We start from the raw sequence: 15,346 nt of genomic DNA on the forward strand, positions 1-15,346 counted from the left end.
TAACCACTTTCTCAACCTGCCCTGCCACCTTCAACAATTTGTGCACATATACCCTCAGATCTCTCTGTTCCTGCACCCCTTTTTGAATTATACCCTTTAGTTTATATTGCCTCTCCTCGTTCTTCCTACAAAATGTATCACTTCACACTTTTCTGTGTTGAATTTCATCTGTCACGTGTCTGCCCATTCCGCCAGCCTATGTCCTCTTGAAGTTTATCACTATCCGCCTCACTGTTCACTACCCTTCTAAGTTTTGTGTCATCTGCAAATTTTGAAATTGTACACCCAACTCCAAGTCATTTATATATATCAAGAAAAGTAATGGTCTTAGTAGCGACCTCTGGGCAATACCTCCCTCCAGTCCGAAAAACAACTGCTCACCACTACTCTGTTTCCTGTTACTTGGCCAATTTTGTATCCATGCTGCTACTGCCCCTTTTATTCCATGGGCTTCAACTTTGATGACAAGCCTATTATGCGGCACTTTATTCTCACGTTAGAGCTGAAGGCAGCTTAACTTGGAGGCTTAACTAGACGCTGGCTCAATATTTCCATTGCATGAGCGCGGTGTGACCCGTCGGTGCTTGCAATGCAACAAATTACTGGAACAGAACAAGCCGTAAGGGACGAAAAGTATGTGTCACAGAGTTTCAAAGGGTGGTTTTAGACAGTGAAATAAATCAATTTATGGTCACAGTGAACCCAGAGAGGTGAGATGGTCGGAGCAAAACTGATGAACTATCAGCGCCGGCAGGAAAATAAAAAATACATTTTTTAAAATTGCATCAAGTCGAGCAGGAACTCCAGCATCCTATTCCTGGAAAAGTGGCGTCGCTGAGTGAGCATTGAACAGCCCTTAACCAAACAGCACCACGTGGCCAAGGGACCGAGTCGAAATTACATAAAAAGATTTGTGCAAATTCCACCCTCCAGGGGCTCTTTAAACTGCGAAAGAAACCGAACAAAAATTCGCCCAGACTCAGTGCAGGAAGCACTTTAAAACGCATCTTTCCAAATCAGAGAGCAATTTAAGGATCTGGACCCCCCCCCCAAAAAAAAATAAAATAAATTGAAACAAACCATAGAGAACCATCCAACAGAAATAGTGCAGAGCTGCAGAATTTGGAATTGCAAACTGGTAAGAAAAAAAAAAGTGTATAAAAACTAGATGGGATATTTTCTTTGTTGGTTATTTCTAGCAGCCGAGTCTTTGTTTGAACTCCAGCAACATAAACAGACCATTTGAACAAACGCAGCCGAGAGCATTTTATCAGCGATAAAAGGATTCTTTCCTTCACACAGTTCCAGCCGAGGCCACCTAGGAACGGAGCCCGAGAAAGGATAAGGCTGCAGTTGTAAATTAACTTGATTTCTTTCCTCTTCAGTAAATTTCTCGTCTGCCTCAACATGAATTCGGTGAATTTTGTTTATTATTAATTCAGTGACTTATCGACACGAGAGGAACCTGTTTTTTAAAAAAGAAATTTGGATTCGATGTAGGATGGTAAACTCTTAACTGAAATTAAAAGATTGTTTTAGTTCCATTGTAATTACAGTCTATTTAAGATATTCTGGGCTACGAAGTTTTTGTCAGGTTTCGGTCTGCAGGCTGTGCTGAATTACCTGATCTCGGATGGGGTGGTTATTACAATTTGCCTCAGTTCCCCTGGACTGGGGAGGGGGGGGGGGAATCAGTCCAGGGTCTTCGCTCCTGACCACTATTCAATGACCCTACTGGAAAGTGCAAGTGTGGATCTCAGATGGGGAGAAGCTGGGGCTAGGTTGCGATGCCCTGGCAGTCGAATAGCATCTAACACTCACAGGCTCTTTTGTGAAGAATGGTCATTTGAGCATAGCACTGAATTATGGACTCGCCTTCGATTTTTAAATCCGTCACATTTTTATTGTGTGAATTAAAACTGACACTTAATTCATTCACAGATCATTTCTTCAAACAATCCAAGCGTACAATTAGTATTTTTTTTCTATTCCGGTTAATTTACATTGCTGAAAAGGAATTCATTGTTTTTTCACTCCAGGCTTTGCAAGAATTTTCTTATTGCTGTTAGTTGGCACCAGGGATATCTCCAGCAGCCGGTTCTGAAATTATCTCTGTTACGCTGGGAGTTGTACTCAGTCTGAATAATTTTATTAATATCTTTCAGCAATTTAATCTTTTTTAATCTTAAAGGTATAACTTTTAGTCATAGTTTTCAAACTTAAACAATGAGAGATTAAGTCTGCATGGAAATTGTGGGTTCTATTATATATCTAAAATATAGTAAAAATCTTACATTTGTGCAAACTTCCTGCCAACTTTATAAATTTGTAGGCCCCTATTTATAATGGAAACTGCCCATGTAAACTTGTCACAGTAAGAACACCCTCCTCAAAACTAAGTGCTACAGCGCCACCACTGGTGGAGATTGTAATTACAGAGTGACTAGTTTACATAGGTACTTTCCATTATAAATATTGATGTAGGAATTTACAGTAGAAATGTAAAAATAAGGATAGAATGCATGACTTTAAAATGGGGACTGAATTATAGCTGTGTGCCCTGGTCTAATTATCCACTGCTGTCTCACCCCACCACCTGCAGACTACACTTGGTTTTGACTCCCTAAGTGCAACACCATGAGAGATCAACTAACTATACATTAAAATTATTATTGGTCTAGAATGTAGAGGTGACAAAAATCAATTTTTGAGCTCTATAAACTCTACACTGTGTATAGAACCCATTGTAAATGATTCCTTTCGACCCCAGTTCTCTTATTCCCTTGAAGGTGCTGACTCTTGCTGGAGTACGGTTGCATGCCTCTGTCTCCTCTCCCAAGTGCCCATTCTTCATGCGTGAGCCTAAACTGTGACAATTGAGCGGCTATTTGACCGTGTTGGGCATGACAGCTGAGCCTGATCCTGTCCGCACTCGATGTCCTCTCTATCTCTGTGCTCCCTCTCTCTCCGCCCCTTCTCTCCACACTCCCTCTCTCTCGCCTTACTGTCTCTCCCCCTCTCTGCTCTTTTTTACTTTTCCTTTTTCTCTTTCTTACCATTCTATTTTCACCTCTCTTTGTCTCTGTAACAATGGGCGGTCAGACACATCAGGCCTCAGGTCAATCTAAGGGGCAGCAGCAAGTTGGGGATTCAGGTAGCAGATAGAAGAGGTGAGACATTGCATGGGAAACAAATGGTGCACTTTGTTTTAGGTGCCGGCACCATCCCTTGGGATGACAATTGGGAGGTCCAGGCTGTGGATTTAACAATGTCACTCTTCAACTGGCTCCAGACTGTACTGCTGCTCTGTGAGTTACTGGCAACAGGTATGTAAAGAAAGAATGAACTTGCATTTATATGGCACCTTTCATGATTTCCAGGATGTCCCAAATTGCTTTGCAGCCAATGAAGTACTTCTGAAGTGTAGTCACTGTTGCAATGTAGGAAACGTGGCAGCCAATTTGCGCACAGCAAGATCCCACAAACAGCAATGTGATAATGTCCAGATAATCTGTTTGTAGTGATATTAGTTGAGGGATAAATATTGGCCAGGAGACCGGGGAGAACTCCCCTGCTCTTCAAAATGGCGGTCTTGGGATCTTTTACATCCACCTGTGAGGGCAAGCGGGGCCTCAGTTTAGCGTCTCATCCGAAAAACGGCACTTCTGACAGTGCAGCACTCCCTCAGCACTGCGCTGGGAGTGTCAGCCTAGATTGTGCTCAAGTCTCTGGAGTGGGACTTGAACCTACAACCTTCTGACTCGGAGGCGAGAGTGCTACCGACTGAGCCACGGCTGACACATCCTCTAGTCCTCATCACAGCCCAGCCACTCCTGCTGGGAAGTTGGTTTGGACACCGGATGAGGACAGGATAGGGCTCGATTGCGATACCCTCCACTGGTCAAGAGGCTGTCGAGACTTGCTGTCTAGGCTAACGCATAAAGGATGGGCACTTGAGTAAAATACTGGTGCTGGCACGAGTGGAATGTACCCCAGCAGGAGTCTGTGCCTGCAGATAAGGAGAGGAGGATATAGAAGAGGCAGAAAAGGAACAAAATGAGGCTTTGCTAATGTTGACGGTGCGCATAAGGAACTTATTCCTCATTGTGACTGTATAGTTTAGTGAAACCGGATAGATTTATGGAGCTGAATACCCTTTCCCCCCCCATTTTATTAAGGGGTACCCTGTGAATGATCCTATTTGTCGGTCCGTCTCCTGAATGCCAAGAGGACAGACGCACGGCCAGGCTGCCACCAACGCTTTGCGTCAGGCCCAAGCGGTAACTTCCTGGCTGTGCCTCTTCCCTTTGAATTCCCCTCCTCCTTCCTCGCAGGTGCCACCGACCCCCATATGCAGCCCCAGCACTGAGCCGACAGTCTGAACAATGTTTCCACAACAATTCCCGGATCTTGTTTCCTGATCATGCTGTTCCATTCACAAGATCGCAAGATACTTAAGGGTGAGGAAGTTATTCGGCCTATCTTAATTCATCCTTCCAGAACAATCCAACACTCCCTCCGTTGCAGCATCTAATTGCTTCTCGTATCAGGGCTTTCATCTCCCCCACTGCCCCGGAATCCACTCCAAATATCGATCGCTCTCTGTGAAGAAGAATCTCCTGATATCAGTCCTCAAGTTACCTTTTACCAGTTTGAACCTGCATCCCCTTGTCCTACTCCCAATATTTAATTTAAAATAATATTGCGGATTAACCTTTTCCGTACCATTTACTATCGTGTATCCCTCCAGACGATCACCTCTCAGACACCTCCATTTCAGGCTGACAAGCCCAAGTCTCTTCCAGTCTTTCCTCACTACTCAAATCCTTGACAGTGGGGATCAGCCTCCATCTTCGTCCCTTGTTTCCCGGTGATGGAACTGGACAAGGTGCTGAAGGTGCAAACTGACCTCCTCCTTGTGCTGGCCTGATGGTATCAGACACCCCTGAGTGTGAGCTTGGATTTTCCCCTGTTAGAGATTTTTCTCCAGAGTAGTCCAATCTGTGGCTAACCCCCTCCCATAGGATCAACTTCATTTATCTCCCAGTTGTCCCCGCCATATACGACTACAACCCCTCCTTTTCTCTCCTTTGTGAACACTGTCCATCCCTTAATATTAAATTAATTTGCATCCTCTGGGCTTAGCCATGTTTCTGATATTCCCACCACATCACTATCATAACAGCCTCCAGTTCGGTCATCTGCTGGTGTTCGTATATAAGCATCATAATGTAAATTTGCCTTTATTCCAACTCACGGTTCCTATTTTTTTTGTAATAAAAACAGAAAATGCTGAAATTACTCAGCAAGTCAGGCAGCATCTGTGGAGAAAGAAACGAGAGTTAACGTTTCAGGTGGATGCCCTTTCGTCAGAACTGGAAGAAGTGAAAGATTTAACCGTTTTTAAGCAAGTACAGAGCCTGGGAAAGGAGGGGAGGGAGGAACTAAAGGGAAGGTCTGTGAGGGGGTGGAGGGCAGGAGTGATTAAATGACAAAAGGGATGATGGTGGAAGGCAAGGAGGGTGGGAATGGGACAGGTAAAGAAACAAAAGATGGGTCTAGAGGAGCTGTAAATGGCAACAGCAGAACCAGCACCTGCCGTCTGAAAAAATGGAAACAATGGTTATGATCTGAAGTTATTGAAATCAGTATTGAGTCCAGAAGGTTGCAAAGTGCCTAATCGAAAGATGAGGTGCTGTTCCTCGAGCTTCCATTGAGCTTCATTGGAGGCCGGGAATGAGAGGTCAGAGTGGGAGTGGGACGGAGAATTAAAATGGCAAGTTACCGGAAGGTCAGAGTCACACTTGCGGACTGAGTGGAGGTGTTCAGCAAAGCGATCACCCAATCTGCGTTTGGTCTCCCCAATGTAGAGGAGGCGGCAGCGAATACAGTACACTAAATTGAAAGAAGTACAAGTAAATCGCTGTTTCACCTGGAAGGAGTGTTTGGGGCCCTGGACGGTGGGAAGGGAAGGGAGTTCCTTGCTCCCAAAACTAATTATTTGACGTTTGTCTATGTCGAACTGCATCCGCCATCTAATGGCCCATTTCCCAAAAGATTCAAATTCTTCCGAGTCTGGCAGTGTTGTAAATAAAGACTTGCATTTCTATCGTGCCTTTCACGACCTCAGGACGTCCCAAAGCGACTTACATAAGTGGATAATTTGCAGCTGGCCTGGGAAATGCGTAAATTGGCAAAAGTCATCTTCAAAAGGCAAGAAACCAAAGAAGCACAGCTTTATACAGCACAGGCTTATCTGAAACTGGGAGAAGTGGGAATAGAATCTGAAAACTCCAATGAAGCACTTTTGAAGTGTAGTCACTGTTGTAATGTAGGAAATGCGGCAGCCAATTTGCACACAGCAAGATCCCACAAACAGCAATGTGATAATGACCAGATAATCTGTTTGTGGTGATGATGGTTGAGGGATAAATATTGGCCAGGACACCGGGGAGAATTCCCCTGCTCTTCTTCAAAAAGGTGCCATGTGATCTTTTACGTCCACCTGAGAGGGCAGTCGAGGCCTCGGTTTAACGTCTTATCCAAATGACAGCACCTCCGACAGTGCAGCACTCCCTCATCACTGGCACTGGGAGTGTCAGCCTGGATTTTGTGCTCAAGTCTCTGGAGTGAGGCTTCAACCCACAACCTCCATGACTCAGAGGCGAGAGTGCTGCCAACTGAGCCACGGCTGACACAAATCACAGTTGATCTGTAACTCTGTTAATATGAAGCCACAAAACACAATGACCTGACAATAACCTCTCTCTGTCCAGTTTATGCTTCTAATTACAGGACCTGTGAGCCATACCTGGATGCCGCGGAACTGTATCACTCCGGATTCCACTGTCCGCGACTCAACGAAGAGCGGAAATGGACTTACTGCTGTCGTCTTGATAATCAAACCCTGAAATATTGCTGCAACGAGTCTGAATTTCAGAGCACGATGAAAATTAACCAGACTGCGCCCACCAGGAGCTCAGTGTATGTATGAGCGTGGAACGTATCAAGGTCTAATTGCTGGCTCTTGTAGAGGTGAGGGGTAATAGTACGGGATAGCAGGAAGGCTGTCCTGCTTATGATGGCTTTAAAGGGGGGGGCGGGGGGACTTTAGTGCAGGGACGTCTACATGGGACCTGGGCCTCCCCCAGTGGTTCAGTTAAAAGGAAAATGGGTCATGTGGAATTGAGTCATATGCACTAGGGAGGGGAGGGGTAGCAGTATGGGGTCGGAGGATGGTGATCCTGTTTGTGGCAGCGTTCGAACGTTTCAATCCCCAGCCTGTGCTGAGTTAGCTGATCTCGGGGTGCAACGACTGGCCTTAGCAGCACTGAGACGGTGGAGTGGGGGGGGGGAGGGAAATTCAGGCAGTGCTCCCGCTTCTGTTTGCGACCCAGTGACCCTATGTTGGAAAATGCACGTGTTTGTGGACATGGGGCGAGGGTCCGTCCATAGCCCTGGGCCACTGATGCCAAAACGTGTTGGCTTTGTTGCCACGGCTGAGATCGGTTAACTAAGAACAGGCCAGGGATCGACCCCTTGTCTTTCTAGTTGGGGTAGCTTAGTTCCACAGTGACTATTGCACCCAATAGATGAGCCACACTAGGGAAGGTTGCTTTATCGCTGTTTGTCACTGTGATTGAGATTGAGTTGGTGATATTTTCTCACTCCCTGTGCTGTAGTTACTCCCTTTGTTAGTCACTAATCAGTGTTTTGTTGTTCTTTTCCCCCAGTAATTACGGATCGAGGACCGTAGTCTTTGTTTACGGACTCTGTGTTGCGTCCCTGTTGCTGATGGACCTGCTTCATTACTGCACGCTGAACAGGCACAATCTCAGCAGGTACTGGGCTCCCTGCTGTCTATGCGGATGCTGCATTGGTGGCCATGAAAAGCAAGCCCTCCACAAACCTGAGGTTAGCGTCACAAAGCTGGGACAACGGTCATCAGGTGGTTTGGTGTCTCGTGCCCATTAAAGATTCTTTCCTCGCTGGACTTGTCTGGACAGGTTGAGTGCTGTGCTGCCCTTACGATGGAAGAAATGCAGGCATCCAGCTCCAATCTCCCAGTCAGATGGACCTACAGGAGGAGTTGTACCATTCGCAATGTTAAGGACAATGCAGTAGATTTTGAGCAATTCTCTGACCGTAGAGTCATAGGAACATAGGAACAGGAGTAGGCCATTCAGCCCCTCGTGCCTGCTCCGCCATTTGATAAGATCATGGCTGATCTGTGATCTAACTCCGTATACCTGCCTTTGGCCCATATCCCTTAATACCTTTGGTTGCCAAAAAGCTATCTATCTCAGATTTAAATTTAGCAATTGAGCTAGTATCAATTGCCATTTGTGGAAGAGAGTTCCAAACTTCTACAACCCTTTGTGTGTAGAAATGTTTTCTAATCTCGCTCCTGAAAGGTCTGGCTCTAATTTTTAGACTGTGCCCCCTACTCCTAGAATCCCCAACCAGCGGAAATAGTTTCTCTCTATCCACCCTATCCATTCCCCTCGATATCTTATCGCCCCTTAACCTTCGAAACTCTAGCGAATATAATCCCAATTTGTGTAATCTCTCCTCGTAACTTAACCCTTGAAGTCCGGGTATCATTCTAGTAAACCTACGCTGCACTCCCTCCAAGGCCAATATGTCCTTCCGAAGGTGCGGTGCCCAGAACTGCTCGCAGTACTCCAGGTGCGGTCTAACCAGGGTTTTGTACAGCACAGAAGGAGACCATTCGGCCCATCGTGCCTGTGCCAGCTCTTTGAAAGAGCTATCCAATTAGTCCCACTCCCCCTGCTCTTTCCCCATCACCCTGCAAAATTTTCCTTTTCAAGTATTTATCCAATTCCCTTTTGAAAGTTACTATTGAATCTGCTTCCACTGCCCTTTCAGGCAGCGCATTCCTGATCATAACAACTCACTGCGTAAAAAAAATTCTCCTCATCTCCCCCGTGGTCCTTTTACCAATTATCTGAAATCTGTGTCCTCTGGTTACCAACCCTCCTGCCAGTGGAAACAGTTTCTCCTTATTTACTCTATCAAAACCAGGACTCTGTGCTGAGTTAGCTGGCCTCAGCTGAGGTGCTACAATTTGCCTCAGTGCCACTGGGGTCAGGAGGAGACAAATGAGCTCCTGGACTAGTTCAGGAAGTGTAGTATCACATCAGGACATCTCACGCTGTTATTTCCATATAATGCACAATTGGTATTCTTCTTCAACAGGGGAGGTGTGCCCCTTTGAGGCCACATAATTAAACAAACAGAAGCTAAGGTCACAGTTTTTATTATATAAAAACCGTTATGTGTCTAGTGCACACCTCCCCTGCTGACACACTTTGTCAATCTTGAAAAAAGAAGCCGCGCTCTTCTGATCCAGAGCCTGAAATTTACAAGCCATTTACCAGCCCCTAAAATGACCTCAGCAATTTAAAAGCAGATACATTTACCTGGCTTCCTAATAAGAAATACCTGGGCAGTGGCCTTAAAGGGTCAGGCTGGGTTGGCAACTAAACATCGCAATCTGCCCTCTCAGATGTTTGTAAAAGATCCCATGGGCACTATTTGAAGGAGAGCAGGGGAGTTCTCCCCGTGTCCTGGCCGACGTTTATCTCTCAAACCAACACCTAAAACAGATTATCTAGTCCTTTATTTCATTGCTGTGCGCAAATTGGCTGCCGCGTTTCCCACATTACAACAGTGCCTACACTTCAAAAGTACTTAATTGGCTGTAAAGCGCTTTGAGACATCCTGAGGTCTTGAAAGGCACTATAAAAATGCAAGTCTTTCAATGCCTCAGACTCCAGACTGCCCTGCGAGCAATGCCACGGGACATCAGCTAGTTTAAATAAGATAAAATCACAATGTGTGCATTTGTATCCAGGGTGACTTTGGTACGGCTCAGTTCAGGCATCACAATTCAGATAGATTTCTTTCAGAAAATAATATTTTAGGACACAGTATATGAGTACTGTGAGACATGGCGTGTGGTGAGTGTAACATGCTCGGGAGGAACAGTTGACTTTGGACCTCTGGTTCCCAAAGCTCTCCATCACTGGGGATTTCCTCACCTCATGTCTGGGTCTGTTGTAGACTAATTGATAGAGATTGATTGCTACGATTAGTCAACAACTCCATTATCGTTGTATCATGCGACTACCAGGATGGTAGACGGTCAACGAGGTGGACTTCGGTCTTTTTTGTCTGGCAATTCCTGTGTTCCCATGTTTTACTGTTTACTCTGCTTCAGACTTTGACCCACACGATCCAGCTGCACCGGATGGATTGCAATTCTGTGACGACAAACTGCTCTCCCAGGTTAAATGCGGAGGAGTAGCTGTTTGGTACAGTCGGCGTACTGGGCAGGAACCTGGTGATGCGTACTGGAAAATGACCTCTTCTTCATATTTTTGCGATTGGTGATGAAACCAAGTATTTTTTCTTCATCCCTCCTATCTTCTCCCCTCTTCCCCTGAAGGTTCAGTGCAATAAAGGCGCCAGCAGCCCATCATACCCTTGTCCCAATATCCTCTCTCCACGTGTGAATCTCAGCAGTTCTGTTGACCCCGCTGCTCTGCCCACTTCGGTATGTACTTTCCAACAGGAACCATTGGACAACGATCAGGAGCGGGGGACCCTGGCTGACTCTTTTTCTGCCACTCACCAGCCCAGGGACACTGGAACAACTTTTATAGGTTCCCCCTATTGCTATCCCTAATCTAAGACCAGGTATTGAACCTGGAGCTGCTAATCTGTGTTGCTGAATGTCAGATGCGGCAGTGCATTCACCCACTGAGCCATCTCAGCTCACGTGTCTTTAATTAGTAGCTCAGCCTTTGTTTTTTTTTTAAGCTCTGTGTGAACATGGTGGCAGCCTTGGAAAGCTCCTCTGGTATTTTTCAAATTATAAAGAGACACGCTTTAAAAATAATATATAGTGTCAGCTGTGGCTCAGTGGGTAGCACTCTTGTCTTTGAGTCAGAAGGTTGTCCTACTCCAGAGACTTGAATACATAATCCAGGTTGATACTCCAGAGCAGTACTGAGAGAGTGCTGCACTGTTGGAGGTGCCATCTTTCGGATGAGATAATAAACAGAAACCCCGTCAGCCCTTTCCATCCTGGCAGAGCCCCACCGACCAGCACTGAGATGAATGAAGAGGTAATGTGATGTTGGCTGGGGGGGTATGAATGTTGGTCAGGACACCGTGAGAACTCCCTGCTCTTCTTTGAATAGTGCTGTGGGATCTTTAACCTCTACTCATACCCCAGAACAGGCAGTCAGAAGCCCAGGTTTAACATCTCGTCTGAAGGACGACACCTCTGACAGTGGAGTGGTCCCTCAGTACTGCACTGGCGTGTCAGCCTGGATCCTGTTTCTGGTGTGGAACTCGAACTCAAAACTCTCAACCTGATCGCCAAGAGGTAAGAGTGCCACAAATTGAGTCAAAGTGACACCAACACTTCACCAATAAATTTGGTGATGATTATGGAGGTAGAAATACAGGATGATATTGTACAAACCACTTGCCTGCTACAAACGGAATAAAAATGATTTATCACATGCTTTTACGTAACTTCAGTTTCTGTGCGACTTGTATTTATTTATCTGATTTCATCACCTGAGCCTATAGAAAGTGCAACTCTGGTCAATTAATCACTGAGGACAAATATTACCTTGGGACGGAGGTACAGAGACAAGCAGTGAAGATTATTCCAGCAGTAAGGAGGAAGCTAGAAAAGTACACGAGGGAGAAAGGAATAGGATATGTTGATAGGGTGAGATGAAGTAGAGTGGGAGGAGGCTTGTATTGAGTGAAAGGCCTGTTTTTGTGTGATAAATTCTACGTAAATTAATTGATGAGGAATTTTTTTTTTTATTCGTTCATGGGATGTGGGCGTCGCTGGCGAGGCCGGCATTTATTGCCCATCCCTAATTGCCCTTGAGAAGGTGGTGGTGAGCCGCCTTCTTGAACCGCTGCAGTCCGTGTGGTGAAGGTTCTCCCACAGTGCTGTTAGGAAGGGAGTTCCAGGATTTTGACCCAGCTGCGATGAACGGCGATATATTTCCAAGTCGGGATGGTGTGTGACTTGGAGGGGAACGTGCAGGTGGTGTTCCCATGTGCCTGCTGCTCTTGTCCTTCTAAGTGGTAGAGGTTGCGGGTTTGGGAGGTGCTGTCGAAGAAGCCTTGGCGAGTTGCTGCAGTGCATCTTGTACATGGTACACACTGCAACCACGGTGCGCCGGTGGTGAAGGGAGTGAATGTTTAGGGTGGTGGAAGGGGTGATAATCAAGCAGGCTGCTTTGTCCTGGATGGTGTCGAGCTTCTTGAGTGTTGTTGGAGCTGCACTCATCCAGGCAAGTGGACAGTATTCCATCACACTCCTGACTTGTGCCTTGTAGATGGTGGAAAGGCTTTGGGGAATCAGGAGGTGAGTCACTCGCCGCAGAATACCCACCCTCTGACCTGCTCTTGTAGCCACAGTATTTATATGGCTGGTCCAGTTAAGTTTCTGGTCAATGGTGACCCCCAGGATGTTGATGGTGGGGGATTCGGCAATGGTAATGCCATTGAATGTCAAGGGGAGATGGTCATTGCCTGGCACTTTTCTGGCGCGAATGTTACTTGCCACTTATGAGCCCAAGCCTGGATGTTGTCCAGGTCTTGCTGCATGTGGGCTCGGACTGCTTCATTATTTGAGGGGTTGTGAATGGAACTGAACACTGTGCAATCATCAGCGAACATCCCCATTTCTGACTTTATGATGGAGGGAAGGTCATTGATGAAGCAGCTGAAGATGGTTGGGCCTAGGACACTGCCCTGAGGAACTCCTGCAGCAATGTCCTGGGGCTGAGATGATTGGCCTCCAACAACCACTACCACCTTCCTTTGTGCTAGGCATGACTCCAGCTACTGGAGAGTTTTCCCCCTGATTCCCATTGACTTCAATTTTACTAGGGCTCCTTGGTGCCACACTCGGTCAAATGCTGCCTTAATGTCAAGGGCAGTCACTCTCACCTCACCTCTGGAATTCAGCTCTTTTGTCCATGTTTGGACCAAGGCTGTAATGAGGTCTGGAGCTGAGTGGTCCTGGCGGAACCCAAACTGAGCATCAGTGAGCAGGTTATTGGTGAGTAAGTGCCACTTGATAGCACTGTCGACGACACCTTCCATCACTTTGCTGATGATTGAGAGTAGACTGATGAGGTGGTAATTGGCTGGATTGGATTTGTCCTGCTTTTTGTGGACAGGACATACCTGGGCAATTTTCCACATTGTCGGGTAGATGCCAGTCTTGTAGCTGTACTGGAACAGCTTGGCTAGAGGCGCAGCTAGTTCTGGAGCACCAGTCTTCAGCATTACAGCCGGGATGTTGTTGGGGCCCATAGTCTTTGCTGTATCCAGTGCACTCAGCCGTTTCTTGATATCACGTGGAGTGAATCGAATTGGCTGAAGACTGGCTTCTGTGATGGTGGGGATATCGGGAGGAGGCCGAGATGGATCATCCACTCGGCACTTCTGGCTGAAGATGGTTGCAAACGCTTCAGCCTTGTCTTTTGCACTCACGTGCTGGACTTTGCCATCATTGAGGATGGGGATGTTTGCAGAGCCTCCTCCTCCCGTTAGTTGCTTAATTGTCCACCACCATTCATGACTGGATGTGGCAGGACTGCAGAGCTTTGATCTGATCCTTTGGTTGTGGGATCGCTTAGCTCTGTCTATAGCATGTTGCTTCCGCTGTTTAGCATGCATGCAGTCCTGAGTTGTAGCTTCACCAGGTTGGTACCTCATTTTTATGTATGCCTGGTGCTGCTCCTGGCATGCTCTTCTACACTCCTCATTGAACCAGGGTTGATCCCCTGGCTTGTTGGTAATGGCAAAGTGAGGAATATGCCAGGCCATGAGGTTACAGATTGTGCTGGAATACAATTCTGCTGCTGCTGATGGCCCACAGCACCTCATGGATGCCCAGTTTTTGAGCTGCTCGATCTGAGGAATGGTTCAGGACGTTGGGCTTGTTTACTTTGGAAAAGAGGAGAGTTGAAGGAAAGTTAACTGACATTCTCCAAAATTGAACCAGATAAACAGTTCTCACCGTGCTGAATAGCTCAATTGCCAAAGGAAACAAGTTAAAAATAAGGAAGTTAGGAAAAAGATGGAAGGTTCAGAGGGGGGAGCTTTTATACACAAGATTTGTTGTAAGATAGTGGGAAGGCCACTGAAGCAGACAGAATGGTCAGCTGAGACTTTTGTCAAGGTGATGCACCAAAGATGTCCAGAATCCATGGAACTGTATCGCAGCAAGGAGTCATTGCTCTAAAGAGAGGAGAGAAAAGTGGCAAAAAAGAAACATTTTTGAAGATGTCAGATTCCTTATCCCAGCAGAGATTGGTGCCCCAAAGCAGCCCCATTGATTGCAGAGCAGTAGTGAGAAAACTCATAGAATCATAGAAAGGTTACAGCACAGAGGAAGGCCATTTGGCCCATCGAGTCCGTGCCGGCTCTATGCAAGAGCAATCCAGCTAGTTCCACTCCCCCACCCTATCCCCGTAGCCCCTGCAAATTTTTTCCTTTCAAGTACTTATCCAGTTCCTTTTTGAAAGCCACGATTGAATTTGCCTCCACAACCCCCCCTGGCAATGCATTCCATATCCTAACCACTTGCTGTGTAAAAAGGTTTTCCTTCATGTTACCTTATGTGCCCGTGGGGACCCGTCCCCCAGCGAGGGGTCAGTGCCCGTGGGGAACTGTCCCCCAGCGAGGGGTCAGTGCCCGTGGGGACACATCCCCCAGTGAGGGGGTCAGTGCCCGTGGGGACCTGTCACCCAGTGAGGGCGTCAGTGCCCGTGGGGACCCATCCCCCCAGCGAGGGGGTCAGTGCCCGTGGGAACCCATCCCCCAGCGAGAGGGTCAGTGTCCATGGGGACCCGTCCCCCAGCGAGGGGGTCAGTGCCCGTGGGGACGTGTCCCCCCAGCGAGGGGGTCAGTGCCCGTGGGGACGTGTCCCCCCAGCGAGGGGGTCAGTGTCCATGGGGACCCGTCCCCCAGCGAGGGGGTCAGTGCCCGTGAGGACCCATCCCCCCAGCGAGGGGGTCAGTGCCCGTGAGGACCTGTCACCCGTAGCGAGGGGGTCAGTGGCCATGGGGACCCGTCCCCCAGCGAGGGGGTCAGTGCCCGTGGGGACCCGTCCCCCAGCGAGAGGGTCAGTGGCCATGGGAGAGGGAGAGGTGAGGGGGCAAAGACAAACTCCTCATGTGTTTCTTCTTGTACAGGTGCCGGAGTCGGGGGAGGGAGAATGAACGGGACCAGAGAGACCCCCAATATCCAGGTCAAGTTGGAGACTCACATTATC

At 47.3% G+C, this 15,346-nt stretch overlaps 1 protein-coding gene across 1 annotated transcript; it reads left to right on the forward strand.

The window, feature by feature from the left end:
* Positions 1-675: 675 nt before the first annotated feature.
* LOC137304766 (protein shisa-like-1a) lies at positions 676-11,553 on the forward strand. Its single transcript, XM_067973465.1, has 5 exons — positions 676-1,138; positions 3,213-3,326; positions 6,777-6,984; positions 7,734-7,914; positions 10,244-11,553. Exons 2-5 carry the CDS (start codon positions 3,269-3,271, stop codon positions 10,328-10,330), a joined length of 534 nt encoding a protein of 177 aa, XP_067829566.1. The 5' UTR covers positions 676-1,138; positions 3,213-3,268; the 3' UTR covers positions 10,331-11,553.
* Positions 11,554-15,346: the final 3,793 nt, after the last annotated feature.

The sequence above is a fragment of the Heptranchias perlo genome, chromosome 38 (genome assembly GCF_035084215.1).
Source record: "Heptranchias perlo isolate sHepPer1 chromosome 38, sHepPer1.hap1, whole genome shotgun sequence".
Taxonomy (NCBI): Eukaryota; Metazoa; Chordata; class Chondrichthyes; order Hexanchiformes; family Hexanchidae; genus Heptranchias; species Heptranchias perlo.